The 26,344-nt window shown below is 38.0% G+C and overlaps 1 protein-coding gene across 3 annotated transcripts in view; it reads left to right on the forward strand.

Moving 5' to 3' along the window:
* The window catches only part of LOC106092581 (uncharacterized), a 52,640-nt gene extending 26,761 nt beyond the window's left edge, over positions 1-25,879 (forward strand). Inside the window, exon 2 of one of the 3 annotated variants that reach the window (XM_059365896.1) lies at positions 25,850-25,879. In XM_059365896.1, coding sequence (XP_059221879.1) covers positions 25,850-25,864 — 15 coding nt within the window. In that variant the 3' untranslated portion in view covers positions 25,865-25,879. Of the gene's footprint in view, positions 1-14,497; positions 14,522-19,523; positions 20,014-25,849 lie in introns of those variants that run through there. The other 2 variants (XM_059365895.1, XM_059365897.1) reach the window with 2 other exon arrangements.
* Positions 25,880-26,344: the final 465 nt, after the last annotated feature.

A 26,344-nucleotide genomic window follows, 5' to 3' on the forward strand; every position in this document is an offset into this window, starting at 1 on the left:
CAGACTTGATTTCGCAATGACTTTGAATATCAAGACAGCTTTGGACTCCTGATTTATCATGGGACAAGGCTTAAAGTAACGTTTTGAACAACCTGGTGTCCCAAGATAAGGCTTGGTTGTTCAATTTATGACCTCTCAATGGAGTGAGATGATGATGTCACTTCCTGTGCATTGTATCTGATGTCCATAATACATACAACTAACCAAAGCGAAGAATACGTGACTAATGGGGATTAGACGAAGGACTCTCAAAATATCCATTAATAGAGCAAGCAATAGAGACATACAGTGTTCAATGTAAATTACCTAAAAAGTAGTCCAGAAATTTCAGAGCCAGATGTAATGCAGGTACATCGCATAAAAACTAACCAAAAAACAAGTAAAAGCGTGCTAAGTTCGGCCGGTTCGCATTTGTCGAGTTCTTTTCCCGGCATATCTTCTTAGGCAAAAGAGGATATAAGAAAAGATTTGCTCTGCTATTAGAGCGATATCAAGATATGGTCCGGTTTGGACCACAATTAAATTATATGTTGGAGACCTGTGTAAAATGTCAGCCAATTCGAATAAGAATTGCGCCCTTTGTGGGCTCAAGATGTAAAAGAGAGAGATCGATTTATATGGGAGCTGTATCGGCCTATAGACCGATTCAGACCATAATAAACACGTATGTTAATGGTCATGAGAGAATCCGTCGTACAAAATTTCAGGCAAATCGGATAATAATTGCGACCTCTAGAGGCTCAAGAAGTCAAGATTCCAGATCGGTTTATATGGCAGCTATATCAGGTTATGAACCGACTTGTACTTAATTTGACATAGTTGTTGAAAGTAAGAATAAAACACGTCTTGCGAAATTTCAGCCAAATCGGATAGAAATTGCGCCCTTTAGAAGCTCAAGAAGTCAAGTCCCCAGATCTGTTTATATGACAGCTATATCAGGTTATGAACCGATTTGAACCATATTTGGCACAGTTGTTGGATATCACAACAAAACACGTCGTGCGAAATTTCATTCCAATCGGATAAGAATTGCGCACTCTACAGGCTCAAGAAGTCAAGACCCAAGATCCGTTTATATGACAGCTATATAAGGTTATGGACCGATTTGAAACATACTTGGCACAGTTGTTGGATATCGTAACAAAACACGTCGTGCAAAATTTCATTCCAATCGGATAAGAATTGCGCACTCTACAGGCTCAGGAAGTCAAGACCCAAGATCGGTTTATATGGCAGCTATATCAGGTTATAAACCGATTTGAACCATACTTGGCACAGTTGTTGGATATCGTAACAAAACACGTCGTGCAAAATTTCATCCCAATCGGATAAGAATTGCGCACTCTAGAGGCTCAAGAAGTCAAGACCCTTGATCGGTTTATATGGCAGCTATATCAAAACATGGACCGATATGGCCCATTTACAATACCAACCGACCTACACTAATAAGAAGTATTTGTGCAAAATTTCAAGCGCCTAGCTTTACTCCTTCGGAAGTTAGCGTGCTTTCGACAGACAGACGGACGGACGGACGGACAGACGGACGGACATGGCTAGATCGACATAAAATTTCACGACGATCAAGAATATATATACTTTATGGGGTCTCAGACGAATATTTCGAGTAGTTACAATCAGAATGACGAAATTAGTATACCCCCCATCTTATGGTGGAGGATATAACAAGTAAAAGCGTACTAAGTTCGGCCGGGCCGAATCTTATATATACTCCACCATGGATCGCATTTGTTGAGTTTTTTTCCCGGCATCTCTTCTTAAGCAAATAAAGGATAGAAGAAAAGATTTGCTCTGCTATAAAAGCGATATCAATATATGGCCCGGTTCGGACCACAATTAAATTATATGTTGGAGACCTGTGTAAAATGTCAGCCAATCCGAATAAGAATTGCGCCCTTTGGGGGCTCAAGAAGTAAAATAGAAAGATCAATTTATATGGGAGCTGCATCAGGCTATAAGCGGATTCAGACCATAAGAGGATCCGTCGTACAAATATTCAGGCAAATCGGATAATAATTGCGACCTCTAGAGGCTGCAGAGTTCAAGATCCCAGATCGGTTTATATTGCAGCTTTATCAGGTTATGAACCGATTTGAACCTTATTTGGCACATTTGTTGAAAGTCATAATAAAATACGTCATGCAAAATTTCAGCCAAATCGGATAGGAATTGCGCATTCTGGAAGCTCAAGAAGTCAAGTCCCCAGAGCTGTTTATATGACAGCTATATCAGTTTATGGACCGATTTGAACCATACTTGGCACAGTTGTTGGATATCATAACAAAATACTTTGTGCAAAATGTTATTCAAATCGGATGACAATTGCGCCCTCTGGTGGCTCAAAAAGTCAAGATTCAAGGTCGGTTTATATGGCAGCTATATCACGTTATTGACCGATTTGAACCTAACTTAACACAATTGTTGGAAGCCATAGCGAAACAAATCGTGCAAAAACTTCATTCGTATAAACGTGATTTCGATAGAAGGGGTAACATCGGGGTAACGATCTATATAAGGGCCATACCAAAAGTTGGATTTATTTTACCCATACTTGAATCTGTTTTAGAAGGGGCTAATATAACTCATCGTTCTAAACTTCAATTGCAAATAAAACGAAACCAAAAACATAATGAAATCAAGTTTCAGTTCGATAGCATTATTTGTTAAAAGAGAAGTGTGCCAAGAGCAAACAGATAGACAGACACACGCATGGACAAACAAATGTGACTCAAGTGCTTCGAATATACCAAATTGATGGCATAAAAGAAGGTGTCTAAAGTAAACTTTAGACTTATTTTCATTTTGAATTTTTTATAAATTTTCTTTATTAAGAAGCGTTTGAATTTATACGTTATATGCCTTTGAAGTTAATTTACAGTTTAAAAACTACTTAGTATTTAACGAAAATAACGAATACCATTTAAATATTCAATCATTACAATTTAATAACCAATATCTGTTGGATGTACTTATGACTTGGCAGGTATTATGCCCCAGGTTAACTCACTTCTATTTTGTAACTTAGGCGGTAAGCACAAACCCTCAAACTCTGAAATAAACCAAGCCTCTAAAACTCGACTTGTGTCAATCTCTTATTTTTGCTTTTATTCCCATTGGCACAAAACCACAACTATTGAGATCCTACATGAGGACAGGCAATTGGTTTCTACATTTGTTTCTGGAATTCTGCACAACAAATCTCATACAGTCCACGTTTTACTCTTGGGTGAAGTCTGAAGTCTCAAATCCTCTCATCTCAGTTTCAGCAGCTTTGGTCATCACCCTACTCCGCTACTATTCCCTTCGCCCACAAACATGGTCCATTCGAGAAGAGAAAGCTCAACTCAGCGTAATTCTCAAAGAAATAATAGACAAAGCAGGAGGTAAGGAAACGTAGAAGAAAAAACTAACAAAGTAGTTTGCCGGTAACCCTTCATGCGTTCGTTTGAAAATTTGAGAGCGGTAAAAGTGCTTAATAAAAAGGTAGAATTATTGACTAATTAAATATCGGAAACACCGAAAATCAAAGAAAAAATTTGCTTACATTCGTAATTGCAATACTCTAGTGAAGTCCTTTGCAAATTGTTGGAAAAAAGAATATTAATCTGTAAAATTTGAGGTTATAAAAAGGTCTATAAAATATTTGGATAAATTTCTCTAAATCGATGCAAATGAGCCAAAAATTTGATAGCCAATCTTAATTTATGTTACACATGTGAAAAGTTTCGACTTAGTGCCTAACCTAAAAAGAAAAAAAAAAATTAAAAAAAATATATATATATGTCATAAAATTACGGTACAAAATTGCATAACATGTGGTAAAAATTACGATAGAATTAGGAGAATCAAGAATCAGAAATTGCAAAAACAACATAAGCCATGACACATAACCATGCATATTAAAGTGCGAGAACGAGAGATAGTGATATAGCGGTTTTTTACAATTTCTTTCATCCACAAATTTCAAGTCTATTTCAATTTCAATTTACCTCCATTTATTTCCAATCACTCTTATTCCCTTTTTTTGTAATCCAATTACTGAAAAGACTACAAAGTTTGGCTGAATCCCATCATTCGTTTTCATTTCATCTCACCATCTTCATCTCTCTTTTATTCATATTTTGAGTAATTTTCTCATCACTTCTTACAAATGAGTGAAAAGTGTTTGAAGAGATATTATTTCACATTTTACTTGTAGCTAAATCTAGTTCTCATCTTTTCTCACTACTTGAGTGTCAGTGCTTAAAACAAAAGTGATAAAGCTTGACTTAGCAGAGAATTCAAATTTAGCAGAAGAGAATACTGCTTTATAGCATTAAAACCCACACATGTCATCGATCTCTAAAAGTGTAATACAGTTGGAAACAAATTAAACATTTGGTACAAAATATATAACAGTTAAAGGCTGTCTTTGTGTAAATAGCAAAAAAAAAAAAGAGGAAAAATTAAAATGAAAAGCACTTAATTGAGTGTTTTTATGGTTGGATTAGCAGTTACTTTGAAGAATATCAGTGCGAATTGTAAAAACAAGAAAAATCGGTGCGCGCGAAATTAAGGTGAAAGGAGGAATAACAAAATATACTGGAATAGATAGCAAGGTAATTTCAGTCTTACTCGTCTTATACCCTACGTACATATATAGACTATCCATTATACTTTTCTGAATGCCAAGCTGTATGTCAACAACGATGGATCTTTAGCACTATTTAAGAAAGGTTCGCAGAATTGAAGAACAGATTAAGAATATGTTTAGAATTTTTAAAAAAAAGGGTTATGAGATACTCCCATGATACATAAATCAATTTATGAACAGAAGTTTTTCCAGCAATATATGACCACTTCAGGGGTGAAAGTGGAAAGAGAAGAATATATTTTTTTTGAAACCCAAATATCTTGATATTTATAAATTTTAGGCAGCTCACGGCGCATACAGTGAGACGTTATTTATGCACAAACAATTGTTGCGTATGATCGGAAATAATTAATTATTGTCAAAGTACGACTCATAGTGGTTCATTTATTATGAATTATTGGTGCTATAACTTTTCCAGCAGTTACAGTATATTGCAAACCTTGGGCAACGTATTTAGACTTGCCTAACGAATATCCAAATTCGTCCTAAGATTCCATTTCTCCACATTTAATTAATGGAGCTTTGAACTTTCGGCTTCATTTGAAATTTCCTGCTTCCTTTCGTGTGTCTATAGCTAACTTTTAACGCATACCCCGCAAATAGGTTTACAATATACCTAAAGTTATTCACAACACGGATTTTACGTCTTTCTGTCGCAGTATATATCGTTGTGTCTATAACAAAATTTGAATGCTATCCCAGCAAATAGGGTCACGATAAACCCAAAAGTTATACACACGTATTCAACCGCCAAAGGAAGACTTCAGTGGAAACGATTTAATTTTTTTTGACATTTAGCGGTCGTTGTGATATTGGCCTCAAATCGATTTTGGAATCATTCTATAGGATTTTACCCGCATTTTTTGGGATAGAGATGACAGAGCCAGCAGGACAGAGCACGTCTACTACAGGTGGCTCTGTGGTCAAACCCTCACCGATTCATGAACGATTTCTATTCGACTGCGATCATATGATCAGTTTCTGTACATCGTTCGAAAAGAGTGATATAACTGATCAAACAGACACCCTTCTTGAAATCAAGCTTGAGGATTTGGAATGTAGATGGAAAAGACTGCAAGTAGACTATGAGAATCTCATGTTGTCCCCCGAATCGTTTAACACAAAAGACTTCAAGCAGAACGCAAAGATTAACTTCAATGTCTGCTCGGAGGCTTACTATGAAACACGATCGCAAATTACGGATGTTCTAAGGATATCCGGTAGAACAGGTACTAGGAGCATGACGAGACAAAGTCTCGATCCTCGAACCCCAGTCAGCCCTCAATTTCCAGACAACCCTGACATTTATATAAAGGTCCCCCCATGTGACACCGAAGTTTTCAAAGGTGGTTACGAAGAATGGCCTTCTTTTCGTGACATGTTCACGGCTGTTTACGTAAATCACCCAAAACTTACCCCCGCACAGAAGCTTTATCATTTACGTAACAAGACTAGAGGCAATGCAGGCGCAATTGTAAAAAGGTATCCACTGTGCGATGAGAATTTCAACCTTGCCTGGACGGCTCTTAAAACACGATATGAGAACAAGCGGGTCCTTGTCGACAATCAGTTGAAAATTTTGTTTAACATCCCTGTTGCTGATGTAGAGGATAGTGAATCTCTACAGAAAATTCACTCCACTGTAAATGATTGCCTTTGTACATTGAATTCTTTAGAAGTTAAAGTTGATAGTTGGGATCCAATACTGATTTATTTGATTTCAACCAAACTCCCTGAGGTGACCATATCTCAGTGGGAACAGTCATTGAGATCCCACCGTGAACTTCCCACATGGACACAGATGGATACATTTTTGGTGAACAGATTCGAGGTAGTGGAAAGAATTTCGAGTTTCAAATCCACGAAAGAGAGGCAAAGCCTTCCAGAGCATTCAACGTCCCGGAGTTCCATAAAGATACAGACATATGCATCCCAGGAGAGTCTTACACCCTGTCTGTTGTGCGAAGAATGTCATAGTATTCGAATTTGCCCTGAATTCCGTAAATTCTCTATCCAGGAGCGAATTGATTTCATCTTTAGGAATAAATACTGCAATAATTGCCTCTCCATTGGACACACTAAAAACAAATGTAAAAGTAAGAGCTCATGTCTGTCGTGCAGAAAACGGCATCATACTTTGTTGCACTTAGAGGATAGGACGACGATGAACTCTGGGCCTGCGAATGGCAAAACTCTTTTGTCTTCTTCCAACACAATTGAGAAATTTGATACAAAGGATGCAACGACATCGAGTGAGACACCGAAACAGACTCAGGCGAATGTCACCTTTAATAATGAAACCATTTTGTTAAGAACGGCTTTAGTTCAGATAAAATACAACGGCGAACTTTTTACGATTAGGGCATTAATCGACCCTGGGTCACAAAGATCCTTCCTATCTGAGAAAATCAGAAACTTATTACAAATCCCTTATCGAAGATCCTTTTTTGAAGTTGGGGGAATAGGAGCGGCGGTACAAAAGGCCGACAAGGAATGTGACCTCGTACTATACTCACGAAAGCACGATTTTCATTGCTCAGTTAATGCAATAATTTTACCCAAGTTAACTAACAAGTTGCCATCCGTCTCTTTCAAAAAGCCTGACTCTCCCGAACTCAGAAAACTTGATTTGGCAGATCCAAATTTTAACAAGTGCTCAAATATCGATTTAATATTAGGTAATGACTCTGAACGTCATATTAATCTCGATGGCATTGTCAGAAATATATGTGGGGTGGCATCTGCATATAACACAATTTTCGGCTGGGTTCTCAGTGGTCCAGTGCCAACAGAGACCAGTCACTCATTCACTACAAATGTTGTACCTTCCGAAGGGGCGGTTCTTAGCGACTTACTTCGGAAATTTTGGGAAATTGAAGAGATTCCTTCAACTCCACAAATTCCAGAATCCCATAGATATTGTGAAGAGCTGTATGCTACCACAACAACCCGTGACTCAGATGGGCGCTATGTGGTACGTCTCCCTTTCAAACGAGACTTTCCCCAAAATGTTTACCTAGGCCCATCTAGATTTCTCGCTCTGGGACAATATGCCAGATTGGAGAAGTCGCTGTCCCGTGATTCAGAGCTTCATGACGAGTATATCTCAGTTCTGAATGAGTATATTACATTAGGCCATATGGAGGAGATATCGCCACAAGAAATTTGCTCCCAAGGTAAATTTTATTCATTTTACCTCCCACATCATGCGGTAGTCCGCCCCGAGCATAAATCAACTAAAGTTAGAGTTGTTTTTAATGCTTCCCGTAAGACGAACTCAGGGTGCTCTCTAAATGACGTATTATACACAGGTCCAACACTTCAAGCGGATTTGGTATCTACTATTCTCAATTGGAGAAAATTTAAATATGTTTATAATGGAGACATTCAGAAAATGTACCGTCAAATTAAGGTACATCCCGAGGATAGACCCTACCAACGGATTTTATTCCAAAGAGATTCAAAGAGCCCCATTAAAGATTATCAATTAAGCACAGTTACTTTTGGGATAAATTGTGCCCCATTTTTGGCTATAAGAACATTACTTCAACTCGCTTCGGATACGGAAGAAGAGTTCCCTCAAATTTCCAAAATTTTACGTAAAGAAACTTATGTCGATGACATTCTGTCTGGTGGATTTACCATTGAAGAAACACTCGACTCCCAAGCAAAACTCATGGCAGTACTCAATACTGCAGGGTTTCCCTTGAAGAAAATCACTGCCAATGACACACGCTTACTCGCTCACATACGTAAGGAAGATTTATATGATCTAAACTTCTTAAGCTTATCCGAAACCAGTTCTACCAAGACATTAGGAATGAAATGGAACGCATTAAGCGATCAATTTTCCTACACTGCAATTCCTATGCAAGAGCAGGCGAAAGTAACGAAACGTCAAGTGTTGTCGAAAGTTGCACAGTTGTTTGACCCAGCGGGTTGGATAACTCCCATTATTATCAGAGCAAAAATTCTCATGCAACAGCTTTGGCTGGAGGACATAAGTTGGGATGAGGAAATTAGCTCTGAATCTCTCTATATATGGAGAAATTTGTTAAACGATATCTCACACATTGAACAGATAGCAATCCCAAGGTGGATTAAGCACATGCCCACGGATAAGGTGGAGTTACATGGATTTTGTGACGCCTCAAAAGCGGCATATTGCGCATGTGTCTATGTTCGATCCCAGACTACCACATCATCAGTATTTTGCAATTTACTTGCTGCAAAAAGCAAAGTTGCTCCCATAAAGACGATATCTCTTCCCAAATTAGAGCTCAACGGTGCCTTACTTTTGGCGAAACTAATTAAATATACTACAAGTGTTCTCGATTTCGATATTTCTACTATCATACTCTGGACAGATGCGTCAATTGTACTTGGATGGTTATCCAAACCACCAATGACGTGGGAAACGTATGTCGCAAATCGCACCTCTCAAATACTCGATTTGATTCCGAATGCGAAATTTAGGTACGTACCTACCCATGATAATCCCGCTGATCTTGGCACTCGCGGCTGCAAACCTCAAGATCTCCAGTGTAATCCCTTATGGTGGAATGGCCCCCCTTGGTTGACAAGACCTGAATCAGGTTGGCCGAAGAAAATCTCGTTAACAGTACCCAAACCGAGAATTGTTTCAGAAGTGTTTCATGCCGAGACAAAAGTAAATGACGTTTTACAACGTTTTTCTTCGTATACACGAGCACTAAGGGTTCTTTCATATGTATATCGTTTCTATTATAATTCTCGTTCCCAATTTCGGACCTCTCATAGATTTGAAGGTATTAATTTGAACCAAAAAGAGTTACAATTCATTAAAACGCGTTTGATTTTACTCTCGCAACAACGCTATTATGAGGATGAATATAAAGCATTATTAGATTCAAAGCCCATTCCAAAGAATAGTAGTTTGTCTACTTTCAATCCATTTTTAGACTGCGATCAGATTTTGCGTATTAATGGGAGGCTATCTAACTCAATGCTTCCATACAAGGAACGTTACCCAATTATAATCCCGGGTAACTCACGTTTTTGCCAGCTTTTTTTAAGTCATTTGCATGTATTTGTTGGACACGGTGAATGCAACTTAATGTGTAGATTCGTGCAAACCGAATTTTATATCCCTCGTCTGAAACCTAGAATCAAAAGCATTATACACAAATGTAAAATATGCATTATTTATAAACAGAAACCTAGTTCGCAAATAATGGCCCCTTTACCAGTTGAAAGATGTACTCTTTCTCCTCCGTTTCATGTCACCGGAGTAGACTTCGCCGGTCCGTTTGATCTTAAAAGTTCTTCGCTTCGACGGTCCCCAAGTACTAAGGGATACGTTAGTGTCTTTGTGTGTTTTGCAACGAAGGCAATACACTTAGAGCCATGCTCGGACTTGTCCTCTGCCGCATTTCAAGCAGCTTTCGCTCGCTTTGTTGGGAGGCGGGGGCTCCCCCATAAGATGTTTTCGGATAATGGTCGCAATTTTGTAGGAGCCAGTAGAGCATTGCTACGGGAATTTTCACAATTTGTAAAGATAACTTCCCATGACGTGTCACAAAAGTATGCTACTTACGGCTTTGAGTGGAATTTTATTCCCCCACATGCACCTCACATGGGCGGTCTATGGGAAGCCGCTGTAAAAAGCTTTAAAACTCATTTTAAGAAAATAGCCGGTTCCCATAAGTTTGATTTTGAACAATTTTCCACTCTACTCGCGCGAATAGAAGGTGTTCTGAATTCTCGACCTATTTCACCGCTGTCAGAAGATCCTTCAGAGTTAAAAGCACTCACACCTGGTCATTTTTTAAAAGGTAGCCCTATTATGTCCCTTCCGGAGCCATTATCACCTAGCATTTCAGTCATAAACCGATGGATAAAATTAAAAGCTTTGCATCATCAGTTTGCACAACGCTGGAAAGAAGACTACCTAAAGGCTTTGCATAAAAGATATAAATGGAAATACACTGCCCCGGATTTGAAAGTTGATGACTTTGTTATAGTTATCGACGATTTGCTTCCCCCAAGTGAGTGGCGCATGGGTAGAATTGAGAAAACGTATCCAGGTACAGATGGAAAGATTCGTATAGTGGATGTACGTACATCCACGGGAGTTATAAATCGACCCATTGCAAAGTTGTGCTATCTACCGTACGCTGACTCTAATAACGATAACTAACACATTTCACATTATCATTTATACACATCTATACATATTTTATTCAAATGTCGTTTTCCAGGTCGCCATCCATGAATGGGCGTCGTCAGCCAAACATATACAAATGCAAGTTATGTGATCGTTTTCATGCTTTGAAGGTTTGTCCACGATTCTTAGATATGACTCCAAGGCAACGTAACATTGTCGTATTAAAAGAGATGTACTGTGTCAACTGCCTTGCGAGAAGCCATCGTTTCCGAGACTGTCGGTCCGCAAACATGTGTCAACGCTGCCAAAGACCACATCACACACTCCTGCATTCAATGTACCCGGAAATAATGTCACGACAAAGCGAGCAAAATGTCAACCAAACTAATAGCAGAACGGCCAACAGACCAACCAAAACCCAAACCAAATGGGTTAAAAACCAACGTTCCAATCACACGCCAGGATCAAACCAACAAATTCTATCCGAGGCAATTCGTGCTTTAGCCTCCGTCTTATGTTCATCTTCCGGCCCGGCGGCATGTCTAAAGTAAACTTTAGACTTATTTTCATTTTGAATTTTTTATAAATTTTCTTTATTAAGAAGCGTTTGAATTTATACGTTATATGCCTTTGAAGTTAATTTACAGTTTAAAAACTACTTAGTATTTAACGAAAATAATGAATACCATTTAAATATTCAATCATTACAATTTAATAACCAATATCTGTTGGATGTACTTATGACTTGGCAGGTATTATGCCCCAGGTTAACTCACTTCTATTTTGTAACTTAGGCGGTAAGCACAAACCCTCAAACTCTGAAATAAACCAAGCCTCTAAAACTCGACTTGTGTCAATCTCTTATTTTTGCTTTTATTCCCATTGGCACAAAACCACAACTATTGAGATCCTACATGAGGACAGGCAATTGGTTTCTACATTTGTTTCTGGAATTCTGCACAACAAATCTCATACAGTCCACGTTTTACTCTTGGGTGAAGTCTGAAGTCTCAAATCCTCTCATCTCAGTTTCAGCAGCTTTGGTCATCACCCTACTCCGCTACTATTCCCTTCGCCCACAAACAGAAGGTAATCGTATTTATACCTCCGATTCGTTCAATATTTGTGTTGCCTCCAAAAGTCGGGATTTTTCCTTTTTATTGTCGAATCGTCGCTAGCCGGGATAGCCATAGAAAGTCGGGATATTCTCGACCATCTGGCAAACGTAATTTGAACACTGAGCTTCGGTGGCTCCGATTTCCCAATTTCACTAATTCAGCTCAAGCGAGATAAAGCGTACTAAGTTCGACCGGGCCGAATCTTGGGAACCCTCCACCATGGATTCTGCTAAATATTTATATATAATAAATTTAGTTGAAGGGCATAATTTGATTTTACATACTAAATTTCTGTTAAACCAGCAAAAATTAAATCTTCTAGGAACCGAACTAAATCGGACAAAATTGCGTTTACCAGTGGCTCAAGAAGTCAAATCGGGAAATTGGTATATATAGAAGCTATATCAGATAATAGACCGATTTGAACCATATAAGCACAGTTGTTGAAAGTCATAACAGAAAACTCTGTGCAAAATTTTAGCCAAATCGGACAAAAATTGCGACTTCGGTTTGTATGGGAACTATATCAGGTTGTAGACCGATTTGAACAGTACTTGGCACAGTGTTTGAAAGTCTTAACAGAACACTACATGCGAAATTTCAGCCAAATCGGACAAAACTTTGCAAAATTTTAGCCAAATCGGACAAAAATTGCGACTTCGGTTTATATGGGAGCTAAAGGGTGATTTTTTTGAGGTTAGGATTTTCATGCATTAGTATTTGACAGATCACGTGGGATTTCAGACATGGTGTCAAAGAGAAAGATGCTCAGTATGCTTTGACATTTCATCATGAATAGACTTACTAACGAGCAACGCTTGCAAATCATTGAATTTTATTACCAAAATCAGTGTTCGGTTCGAAATGTGTTCATTCACCGTAACGTTGCGTCCAACAGCATCTTTGAAAAAATACGGTCCAATGATTCCACCAGCGTACAAACCACACCAAACAGTGCATTTTTCGGGATGCATGGGCAGTTCTTGAACGGCTTCTGGTTGCTCTTCACTCCAAATGCGGCAATTTTGCTTATTTACGTAGCCATTCAACCAGAAATGAGCCTCATCGCTGAACTAAATTTGTCGGTTCACTGAAAATGATTCACTGAAAATGATTTGCAAGCGTGATTTGAACAGTACTTGGCACAGTGTTTGTAAGTCTTAACTGAACACTACATGCGAAATTTCAGCCAAATCGGACAAAACTTTGCAAAATTTTAGCCAAATCGGACAAAAATTGCGACTTCGGTTTATATGGGAGCTATATTAGGTTATAGACCGATTTAGACAGTACTTAACACTGTTGTTGGAAGTCATAACGGAACATTATAGACTAAATTTCAGTAAAAGCGGACAAAAATTGCGGCTTCCAGGGGCTCAAGAAGTCAAATCGGGAGATCGGAGCTATATCCAAATCTGAACCAATATGGCCCATTTGCAATCCAAAACAACCTACATCAAAAGTTAGTATCTGTGCACAATTTCAAACGGCCAGCTTAACGAGTTCAACCCCTGTAGTGATTTCGACAGACGGATGGGCGGACATGGTTAGATCGACTCAGAATGTCGAGACAGTCAAGAATATCTATACTTATGGGGACTTAGATCAATATTTGGAGGTATATTCTTGATCGTCCCGACATTCTAAGTCGATCACGTCCGTCCGTCTGTCGAAACACGATAGCTGTCGAACGCGTAAATCTAGCAGCTTGAAATTTTGCACATACACTTCCTATCAATTCCAAGGTCATTGGGGATTGCAAATGGGCCATATCGGTTCAGGTTTGGTTATAACCCCCATAACACAAATCGGCCTATAACCTGATAAAGCTGCCATACAAACAGATCTCCCAAATTGCCTCCTTGAGCCCGTGGGAGCCGCAATATTTGTCCGATTTGGCTGAAATTTTGCACATATTGTTCTTTCAACCACGGAGGCCACCGTATGACGCTAAACGCCTGGGTTCGAATCCTGGTCCAGACTATCAGAAAAAAATTTCAGCGGTGGTTTTCCTCTCCTAATGCTGGCAACATTTGTGAGGAACTCTGCCATATAAAACTTCTCTCCAAAGAGGTGTCGCACTGCGGCACGCCGTTCGGACTCTACTATAAAAAGAGGCCCTTTATCATTGAGCTTAAACTTGTATCGGACTGCACTCATTGATATGTGAGAAGTTTGCCCCTGTTCCTTAGTGGAATGTTCATGTGCAAAATTTGTTTATTTGTTCTTCCAACCACTGTGTCAAGTACAGTCCAAATCGGTCTATGACCTTGTATAGCTTCCATATAAACCGGTCTCTCGATTATGCTTGTTCGGTTCCTAGAAGCTTGCATTTTTGCTGGTTTGACAGAAGTTTGGTATAATTTTTTTTTTTTTTTATAAATTTTTAGCAGAATCCATGGTGGTGGTTTTCCAATATTCGACATGGCCGAACTTAGCACGCTTTTACTTGTTTAACAAAGCAGGTTATTCGAAAATGGGCTATTTCGGATTATATCTTGATACAGCCCTTATATATACCTATCTCCCAATTAAAGGTATCGACGCAAGAAAAGTAACATATATTTCTCGGCTTTTTAACAGAACTAAATATATGTGGATATTCCGAGGTTTTGAACTCGAGGCAGCTAGACGTGGTGTGTCTTATGGGTGTCATGTAAATACCGAGCCCTGTTATTTACATTCCCCACCTTCCCAAATGATGTCAATCGAATTCGGTAAATATTGCAGTAATCAACCGCAAGTGAGCCAACCACAACTGTGGGCTTAGCGATATTCGTAGTCCTTTGAAAGAGTAGAATGAACGTTCGTTGTTAACCTGATTAAAAACATTAAATCTAGGTGAAATAAAGCATTCCATAAAATTCAACGTATTCTTCCAGCTATGTTCAATTTGAAAAGCATAAAAGTGCATTTTTATTTGCCATTGCATCATTGCCTACACTTTGCATCACATCAAACGGCAGACAATAAACGTCATATTCAATTGCATTTTAAAAATTAAAAGTTTTTACTTCGTTTTTAAATGCAGCAAAGTTGCAATAAAAAAGCTTGCTTGCAACTTTTATTGCCTCCCCTTATAGTTGCCGTCGACTACTCCTGCCTCGTTTCACTTCGATTTTGGGAACACCTGGCGTCGTCAGGTGTTTGAGTACTCATCATCAGTTGCAAGGGTCGTTGCTGCTTTTAATGTTGCAAACAAACTTTGAAATTATTTTGATTTGATCCTTCTTTCTGCACATTTTTTTTTTGTTGATGGTTAGTTTTTGCTGCCATGGAAAATTATTGCGGACATTGTTGGCATTTGTCTTTGACGTGGGGGATGAAATGTTGCAAGGAGGAGCTTTAGCTCTCCAAATTGACTCTATTGTCGCCACATTGAAGTAGGTTTTATGCTCACTTTATATTCGAAGGAATTTAAAATTTACATTATGTATATTTAGTGCAAACTTAGCCATGAAGTTTTGGGCAAATGGTAAATGGCAAATTATCATAAAACCGCATCTCAACTGTTAAGTGCACATCATGCTAAAATTCTTCTTTTATATTTATATCGTGTAAGTGACTGGTTGAATGAAGTTATTAGAATGCACCAATGCAAAGCAGGTAAAGAATTCTATTATTTTGTACTTCCATATCGGTTCAGATTTAGATATAGATCCCATATAAACCGATCTTTCGATTTGACTTCCTGAGCCCCTAGAAGCCGCAATTGATATGCGATTTAGATGAAATTTTGATAGTAGTGTTCTGTTACGACTTCCCACAACAGTGCCAAGTACGGTACAAATCGGTCTTTAACCTGATATAGCTCCTATATAAACTCATTTCCCGATTTGACTTCCTGAGCCCCTAGAAGCCACAATTAATATCCGATTTGGCCGAAATTTTGCACATAGTGTTCCGTTATGTCTTACATATAGTACGGTCGAAGTAGGTCCATAACTTGATACAGCTCTCAACCGATCTCTCGATTTGACTTCTTGAGCCCTTACAAGCCCCAATTTTTGTCCGACTTGGCTGAAATTGAGCATGTAGTGTTCTTTTATGACTTGCAACATCTGTGCCAAATACGTTTCAAATCAATCTATAACCTGGTTTAGCTCCCATGAAAATCGGTCTCCCGATTTGACTTCTTGAGTCCTTATAAGCCGCAATTTTTGTTCGATTTGGCTGAAACACTTCATGCAGTGTTCTGTTACGACTTCCAACTATTGTGCCAAATACCTTTCAAATCAGTTTATAACCCGGTAAAGCATCCATGAAAACCGGTCTGTCGATCATCGTTGTTCGATTCCAAGAAGCTTTAATTTTTGCTGGTTTGACAGAAGTTTGGTATGTGGAATAAAATTATGTCCTTCAACTGAATTTATTATGCATAAATTTTTAGCAGAATCCATGATGGTTGTTTTCCAAGATTTGGCCCTGCCGAACTTTTTCTTTGTTTTGCTTGTTTTTTAATTGAATCGAAAAATTTTTGAGATCCAACAGCACTGATATGATTGTTCGTTTTTGAAAAAGTCTGGCCGCCCAAAATTTTGATGGAAACTTTCTATGCATAGTAGATAAAACTCCCCATGGACATGCATCTAAGCTTGTTGTACGATATATTGGGTTGCCCAATAAGTAATTGCGGATTTTTTAAAAGAAAGTAAATGCATTTTTAATAAAGCTTAAAATGAACTTTAATCAAATATACTTTTTTTACACTTTTTTTCTAAAGCAAGCTAAAAGTAACAGCTGATAACTGACAGAAGAAAGAATGCAATTACAGAGTCACAAGCTGTGAAAAAATTTGTCATCGCCGACTATATGAAAAATCCGCAATTACTTTTTGGGCAACCCAATAGCTGTCATGTAAACAGATCTGGGGACTTGATTTCTTGAGCCTCTAGAGGTCGCAATTATTATCCGATTTGCCTGAAATTTTGTACGACGAATTCTCTCATGACCATCAACATACGTGTTTATTTTTATCTTGAGCCCCCAAAGGGTGCAATTCTTATTCGAATTGGTTGACATTTTACACATTCATAAAGCTACTGTAAATCAAGTAAGGACGGGCTAATGGATATGCAGGTTAAATCGTCGAATTTAAAATTTGCTTGAATTTGATATGTAGCATTTCGATCAAAATCCGTACATATTGTGGGAGCCATATTGTGCAAATCTTTGAGAAGATCATTTGATAAATGGTTTTACAACGCCTTAAAAGTGAAAATCGGAAGATGCATATATATGGGAGCTATATCTAAAACTAAAATAATTTCTATGAAATTCATCAGTCGTCAGAAGACTTATAAGAAAAACCATCGTGCCAAATTTTGTGAAGATCGGTTAACAAATCACTAAATTATTTAGTGCCATATCTAAATCTGAACCGATTTCCTTTAAATTCAATAACAATACCAGGAGTCATAAGGGAATCATTTGTGCCAATTATCGTTTGAATCGGTTAACAAATGACCAAATATTTGCAATACTAGTCCAAATCGGACGTACATATATATGGAGCTACATCTAAATATGAACCGATTTCTATAAAATTCACCAATAATGTTAAGTCTTATAAGATAACCCTTCGAGCAAAATTTCGTGAGAATAGATTTAGATATAATTGCAATTTTAGTCTAAATCGGACGATTATATATGGGAGCTATATCCAAATCTGAATCGATTTTTTCAAGAAACAAGAAACTGCTTGTGTCACATTTGAAAACGATCGGAATGAAAATTGCAACCTGTACTTTGTTCACAGATTGACATAGCTAAATCGAATCAGAAAGTGATTCTGAGTCGATTGGCATACTTATCAATGGGTCCACCTATCTTCCTTCTGGGTGTTACAAATAAATGCACTAAGTTATAAAACCCTGTACCACAGTAGTGGTTTTAGGTATACAAATATATTAATTACTATTAGTGTTTGGTGTTGGCGTTTGTTTCTAAGGAGTGACCATGGATCCAAACACAAACCTCAAATCCGTGTTCCAGGAGTTTTAAACATGTGAACCATATTGCATCGAAATCGAGGGAACGCCTTGTACAGCCCGCCTTCCGCAAACATTTTCAAATAACATTTGCACATTTTCAATATTATACCCTCCACCATAGGATGGGGGTATACTAATTTCGTCATTCTGTTTGTGACTACTCGAAATGTTCTTCAGAGAAACCATAAAATATATATATTCTTGAACGTCGTGACATTCTATGTCGATCTAGCCATGTCCGTCCGTGCGTCCGTCTGTCTGCCGAAATCACGCAAACTTTCGAAACAGCAAAGCCAGCGGCTTGAAATTTTGCACAAATACTTCTTATTAGTGTAGGTCGGTTGGGATTTTAAATGGGCCATAGCGGTCCATGTTTGATATAGCTGCCATATAAACCGATCTTGGGTCTTGACATCTTGAGCCTCTAGAGTGCGCAATTCTTATCCAATTGGAATGAAATTTTGCCCGACGAGTTATGACTTCCAACAACTGTGCTAAGTATGGTTCAAATCGGTCAATAACCGCTGCCATATAGCTGTCATATAAACCGATCCAAGTATGGTTCAAATCGCTTTATAACCTGGTATAGCTGTCATATAAATCGATCTGTGGACTTGACTTCTTGAGCTTCTAAAGGGCGCAATTCTTATTCGATTTGGCTGAAATTTATCATGCAGTATTTTATTCTTATTTTCAAAAACTGTGGCGAATAAGGTTCAAATCGGTTCATAACATGCTATAGCTGCCATATAAACCGATCTGGGATCTTGACTCCTTGAGCCTCTAGAGGTCGCAATTATTATTCTATTTGCCTGAAATTTTGTACGACGCATCCTCTCCTGACCATCAACATACGTGTTTATTATGGTCGGAATCGGTCTATAGCCTGATACAGCTCCCATATAGATCGATCTCTCTATTTTACTTCTTGAGCCCCCAAATTCTTATTCGAATTGGCTGACATTTTACACAAGTTTCCAACATATAATTGAATTGTGGTCCGTACCGGACAGTATCGTGATATCGTTTTAATAGCAGAGCAACTCTTTTCTTATATCCTTTTTTGCCTTAGAAGAGATGCCGGGAAAAGAACTCGACAAATGGGATCCATAGTGGAGGGTATATAAGATTCGGCCCGGCCGAACTTAGCACGTTTTTACTTGTTTTTCTTTTTTTTTTTGGTTTAACTAGCTTAGACAAATGTGCTTTTATTTCATGCTTCTATTTCAAACAAAATAACAAAAACACTTAAAAGAGTCTCAACATTTGTGGTATGTTAAATGTATCAATGGGCGGGCTGCAATGATCGCGATTTGGTTTGCTCGAAATTTGATACAGGAATTTAACTAATCCATCTGAATATATCCGCTAAGGTCTATCAGAATTGGTTCCGAATAAAATAAAGCTCCCCTTTTGTATTTATAGTGTAGGTGTAGGGTATTATAAAGTTGGCAACGCCCGACTTTTGCCTTTCCTTACTGGTTTAATGATCATAGAGTGCGTTTTACAAGAACATAAGGTAAATTTGAATGTTGAAAATGTCCTTTAAAACTTTCACAACAACTAAAGATTTAAATTAATGTTATATTTTCCTCCTTGTTTTCATTCTTTTCTAGCATATAAAACAAAATATGTATGGTAAATAATGGCATAGAAGTATTCTTCATAACAGTGAAATATTTTATGCAAATATTTGTTTTTGCAATGTGAAACAACAAACGAGGCCCATGCAAATACAGACAGTGGGCTATGAAGAATTGAAGCTTTGTCGAAAAAAGATCGCTACCGAAAGATAAACAAACAGTAAAGGCAAACAAACACAAGACAAGGGCAAGGAAGGATGGAAGCCAAGAAATCACAGAACCTCAAGGAAAATATTTGCTCTCCTAACCACCTATTCGGATGGTTATGCTTACTTCTTGCTTGCTGTAGGCAATCACCAAACCAAAAAGCCTCCTTGGATAATTTGAAAATCTAAATGACTAAATTAAAGTGAAAACATTTAATTGATATATTGGTTGCCTTCGATATGCCGTGCCGCTTGACAAATTGTGCCTAAAAATTACATAATTAAGTATTTATGAAATTAGCTTGAAAAGTCTGCGTGTAAACAATGATATTCACATTCTAAGAATCAAAGAGCATATGCCTGATTGCTATTGGAACCGCCAAAGCTTTATTAATAAATATTCATAAAGATTTGTTGTAATTGCTTCCTACACGAGTGTATTGAGAATGATGTGTAAGTGTGAGTTTTGTGTGTGAGCGCCCACAAATACACTGCCTACATCTATGGGCGTATGTTTGTTAATGTGTCTATTGCCAAGGAGTAAGAATATTTACAAATAAGCTCAACTTTTTAATTTTGTGGCAGCAAAGATATTATGGCATAGTCTTTAGAATACTGAATTAGATGGTGATTATGCAGATATTAATAAACTGAAGAATATTATGATGATAAACTTATGAATATGATTTTGCGTCATATATACAATAGATGTTGCAATAAAAACATATACGTATGTATATGGGTATATGATGTAAAGAAATGTATCTATGCTTAGGGCGCCTACAAGAAAAAGCACAGATTATATTATACAAACAATACAAGTAAAGCTTTGTGGTCGGGCTGAATATTGGCGTCTGATAAATAACCCCCATACTCTACCCTAATTGGTGCTAAAGACTAATAGTTGCAACTGGAAAAATTAAATAAAAATCCAATAAGGAAGGGCAAAAGTCGGCGGTGCCGACTGTATAATACCCTACATCTACCATGTAAATACAATGTGCTAGCTACATCCAATTCTGAACCAATTTTGATGGACCTCGCCGGATGTTTTCAGATCCGTATCAAATTTAGAGCAAATATATTCAAACTGTAATAAATACGGTTGACAAATGACAATAATATTGCAAATTACCCAAAATCTGATGAACATATTTATGGGAGTTATATATAAATTTGAACCGATTTCGAGCAACGTTGTCAGATATTGTGGTAGTCGTTGAAGAAAACGTTGTGCAAAATTTTGGCAAGATTGGTTAATAAATGCGCTTGCAGTGGTTTTTGAAGTGAAAATCGGTCGATAAACATATATGACAGCTATATCTGAATCTGAACCGATTTCTATGAAATTCACCATTAATGTCGAGAGTATAGAGAAAATCTTTCCTACCAAATTTCAAGGGAATCGGTTGAACAAATGACCATTTTATTGCATTATTACTGCAAATCGGACGAACATATATATTGGGTTGCCCAAAAAGTAATCGCGGATTTTTTAAAAGAAAGTAAATGAATTTTTAATAAAACTTAGAATGAACTTTAATCTAATATACTTTTTTTACACTTTTTTTCTAAAGCAAGCTAAAAGTAACAGCTGATAACTGACAGAAGAAAAAATGCAATTACAGAGTCACAAGCTGTGAAAAATTTTGTCAACGCCGACTATATGAAAAATCCGCAATTACTTTTTGGGCAACCAATAGATGTTATATCCAAATCTGAAGCTATTGTTTCCAATTTCAATATGCTTCGTCTCTAGGCCGATAAATATGTCTGTACCAAATTTGAAGACGATCGGATAAAAATTGCGACCTGTAGATTTTACACAAATTGACATGGACAGACGGACAGACAAGACAGACGGACATAGCTAAATCGGATCAGAAAGTGATTCTGAGTCGATCGGTATGCTAATCAATGAGTCTATCTCTCTTCCTTCTGGGTGTTTCAAACAAATGCACTAAGTAATAATGCTCTGTAGTACAGTAGTAGTGTAGGGTATAACAAGTAAGAACGTGCTAAGTTCGGTCGGGCCGAATCTTATATACCCTCCACCATGGATCGCATTTGTCGAGTTCTTGGCGCGCTATCTCTTTTTAGGCAAACAAGGCATAATGGATAAGAATTTTTATGCTATTGGAGACATATCAAGTTATAACCCGATTCGGAATATAAGTAAATTGAATGTTGAAGACATTAGTATAAGTATTTCAGTCCATTCCAGAATCATAATCGGGAGATCAGGAGCTATAACAGGCTATAGATCGATTAAGACCATATTGGACATGTTTGTTGAAGGCCATGGGAGAAGACGTTGTACAAAATTTCAGAAACTTCGGATGAGAATTGCGCCCTCTTTTGGCTCAAGATCCAAGATCGGTTTATATGGCAACTGTATCAGGTTGTCGACCGATTTGAACCATACATAGTGTAGTTGTTGGAAGTCATAACAAATCACTTCATGCACAACATCAGGCAAATCGGATAAGAATCGCGCCCTCTAGTGGCTCAAGAAGTCAAGATCCAAGATCCGTTTATTTGGCAGCTATATCAGGTTATGAATCGATTTGAACCATACTTAGCGCACACTCAAAAAAACTGAACCCATGGTTGAGTTAAAATAAACAACTTTCGAATAAAGTTGAACTAGTATGTGTATATCTAAAAAATAATTACTTCATATGAACTTGGTGATGGTTCAACGTTAACTAAGTGAAAATAAACTATTCTTTATTCCGTACATATGATGAACCATTGTATACTACATATTTAACTGAACTCAAAATAATTGGTGGCATGAAATATTGGAATGATTTTCTGTGTGTTAACACATCTGTACAAATTTATTGTAAAATCTGTACTTATATTCCGTTAATCCGCTGGAAATAATTTTTTTAACTGTAGATATAATATTAATTTTCAAAATAATTTTTATACCCACCACCGAAGGATGGGGCTATATTCATTGTTTTGTCATTCCGTTTGCAACACATCGAAATATCCATTTCCGACCCTATAAAGTATATATATTCTTGATCAGCGTAAAAGTTGTGAGTTGTATTAGAAACTTCGACATCCTATTTTAATTTGGCCCAGATCGGCCCAAATGTGGATATAGCTGCCATATAGATCGATCTTTCGACTTAAGGTTTCGGGCCCATAACAGTCGCATTTATTGTCCGATTTTGCCGAAAATTAGATTTGGATACAGCTGCCATATAGACCGATCGCCGAAATTTTGGACAGTGAGTTGTGTTAGGCCCTTCGTTATGTTTCTGCAATTTGGTCCAGATCTGTTCAGATTTGGGTAAAGCTTCTATATAGAACGAACTCTCAATTTAAAGTTTTGGCCCCTATGTTAGGCTTTTCGACATCCGTGTCGTATATGGTTCAGATCGGTCTACATTTGGATATGGCTACCAAAAAGACCAATATTTTGTTCTGCAAAATTGAACAAAGACTTTTACTTATTAGACCACTCAATATCCATGTTGAATTTGGTCCAAATCGGACCATATTTCGATAAAGCTGCTATGGGGACATAAATTATGAGTTTTTCATCGGATTCTGACCAATGGTGGTTTATATATATATACCCGAGGTGGTGAGTATCCAAAGTTCGGCCCGGCCGAACTTTACGCCTTTTTACTTGATGTTATTGCTCCACTAATGTACAAATGACTGGCATGGCCTTTTGTATCTAAATATGAAGAAAAAAGATTTTGGAAAGTATACATTCAGTGGTGATAATAAATATCCACTGAGACACACATTTACATATGTGTTCTATTTTTATACCCTCCACCATAGGATGGGGGGTATACTAATTTCGTCATTCTGTTTGTAACTACTCGAAATATTCGTCTGAGACCCCATAAAGTACATATATTCTTGATCGTCGCGACATTTTATGTCGATCTAGCCATGTCCGTCCGTCTGTCCGTTCGTCCGTCCGTCCGTCCGTCTGTCTGTCGAAAGCACGCAAACTTCCGAAGGAGTAAAGCTAGCCGCTTGAAATTTTGCACAAATACTTCTTATTAGTGTAGGTCGGTTGGTATTGTAAATGGGCTATATCGGTCCATGTTTTGATATAGCTACCACATAAACCGACCATGGGTCCTGACTTCTTGAGCCTCTAGATCGCGCAATTCTTATTCGATTGGAATGAAATTTTGCACGACGTGTTTTGTTATATCCATCAACGATATCCATCAACTTTGCCAAGTATGGTTCAAATCGGTCCATAACCTGATATAGCTGCCATATAAACCGATCTGGGATCTTGACTTCTTGACCCTCTAGAGGTCGCAATTATTATCCGATTTGCCTGAAATTATGTACTACGGATCCTCTCATGACCGTCAACATACGTGTTTATTTAGATCTGAATCGGTCTATAGCCCGATGCAGCTCCCATATAAATCGATCTCTCTATTTTACTTCTTGAGCCCCCAAAAGGCGCAATTTTTATTCGAATAGGCTGACATTTTACACAGGTCTCCAATATGTAATAATATAATAATAGCAGAGCAAATCTTTTCTTATATCCTTTTTTGCCTAAGAAGAGATGCCGGGAGAAGAACTCGACAAATGCGATCCATGGTGGAGGGTATGTAAGATTCGGCCCGGCCGAACTTAGCACGCTTTTACTTGTTTCTTCTAGCATCCCCTTCATAAATAAGCAGCAGTCATTTTCAGCAATTTACACACTTTTCAGCAGTGAGCCCGCTAATAGCAGAACTGCTGCTACAATAGCAGCAAAATCAACTATTAATGTTAAATAGACAGTGTTTGCTATTTTCAGCTATCTTTTTTGCATAACAAACAAGGACCTGACGACGTACCCATCACCGACTTCAAGATTTGGAAGACCAGGATAAGTAAAGATCCTAATATTGAAACATCAGGCAGCGCAGCCTAACAAACAGGTTGCCGACGATGGTACAATCACCTACTCCCAAAAAGCCCATTTACAAATTATCACGCAGTACAGGGACTGGAAACTCAATACAGCCTAACGAACAGGGACCCGACGATGGAACCATTACAGACTTTCTCAACATTCGGAGGACTAGGATAGGCAAAGAACCTAATACCTAAAATCGACTATCTGGCGCACCATCTGTCCATTATTTTCACAGCTTACCTGGAACTTGCATGTACTCCGAAAGCCAGGCAGGATGTTATTTATAAACAAGCCCGGCAAAGCAAGTTATGCGACACCATAGGCCTACAGACCTATAAGCCTTACGTCCTTTCTACTCAAAACCATTGAACGTATTGTGCACACCATGATAACAAGTAGGACAACCAGGGAACTGCTCATATACAAACAGCATGCCTATGTCAAGGGAAGGTCGGTGGAGATTGCCCTGCACGAGGCAGTGCATAAAATAGAAGAATCCTTCGATGCCAAAACGTACATACTGGCGGAATGCATTGACATCGAGGGCTTTTAGCAAAGGGGATTTTAACAAGGTACGGACCGACACACTGATCCAATCCTTAGACAAGTCTCGGATGGACCCGGTCCTCAGAGACTGGATAAACCATGTGCTAAGGAACAGGTGGTAAATTGTGTGTCCCATGACATAAATATAAGGGAGAATGTGGCACAAGGCACGTCGCATGGGGGAATTTTATCGCCACTCTTATGGCGATAAAATTCAATTTTAAATGCCAAATACCTCACTTTGCAGAGCCTCAACAATTTTTATATATTTTACTTTACATATATTTAATTCGCGGCTGATTTTTGGTCACTACCTATAATGGGTGTTAAAGGCAGCTACCCCACATTTCATCTCGGAAGGTCAGTGTCCACAGTTGAGAGGAGAGAGTCACTCAGAACCGTGACTTTAGTGAGAGGATAAACTCCGATCACATTTCCTTTTGATGCCTATGCCAGGATTCGAATTAATCCGTTCAGCTTCAAAGGCTAACTACTACGGCCTGTACCCTTCAATTGTAAATAGTATAACAAATTATTGTTACAGCCGAAAATGCTTATTACAACTCGTGGCAAAAGAATTTCCTTTCTGTTCCTTTCCTTTTGTATCCTTTTTGATAACAATGTGCAAAACGAATCATAAACTCAAGTACCCCCAAAATATATGAAAACTTATGACATTATTATGAACATCTTCCTTTCAGCCGCATCATATTTAAATTCCAGTTTCTGCTGCCACCATAAGAGCGAAGCAAAAAGCAACAAAAGAGCGGAGGAAAGCTCAATTTGATATAAACGAAATTGACAACATAACGCACTAGATACAAAAAGCATTTACGATGCACTGGAAGTGTTATTGGATGTAAGCAAGCATGTTCGCCAAAATAAGCAGCAAACAGAACATGAAATTGATATTGCCATCGCATTTGCAACAAAATCAAGCCACTTGGCAAACGCCACAATGATTTATTCAAATACCCAGTGTTGCCGTTGTGAAAAATATTTTTATATCCTAACTTTTGGCAAACTATGAAGCATATTTAATAATTTTCTTTATATAAGACTAGCCGAACCGGGCCCGATCCGTTTCACCTTCTTTAACTCTCTAATATCCTTTTAGGGTTGGGACACTTCACTCTGAATGTGGATGTCGGATTCGTGCCCCTGTAGCCTATGTCCGCCTATGAAGCTGAACGCCT

This window comes from Stomoxys calcitrans, chromosome 3, assembly GCF_963082655.1.
Source record: "Stomoxys calcitrans chromosome 3, idStoCalc2.1, whole genome shotgun sequence".
NCBI lineage: Eukaryota > Metazoa > Arthropoda > Insecta > Diptera > Muscidae > Stomoxys > Stomoxys calcitrans.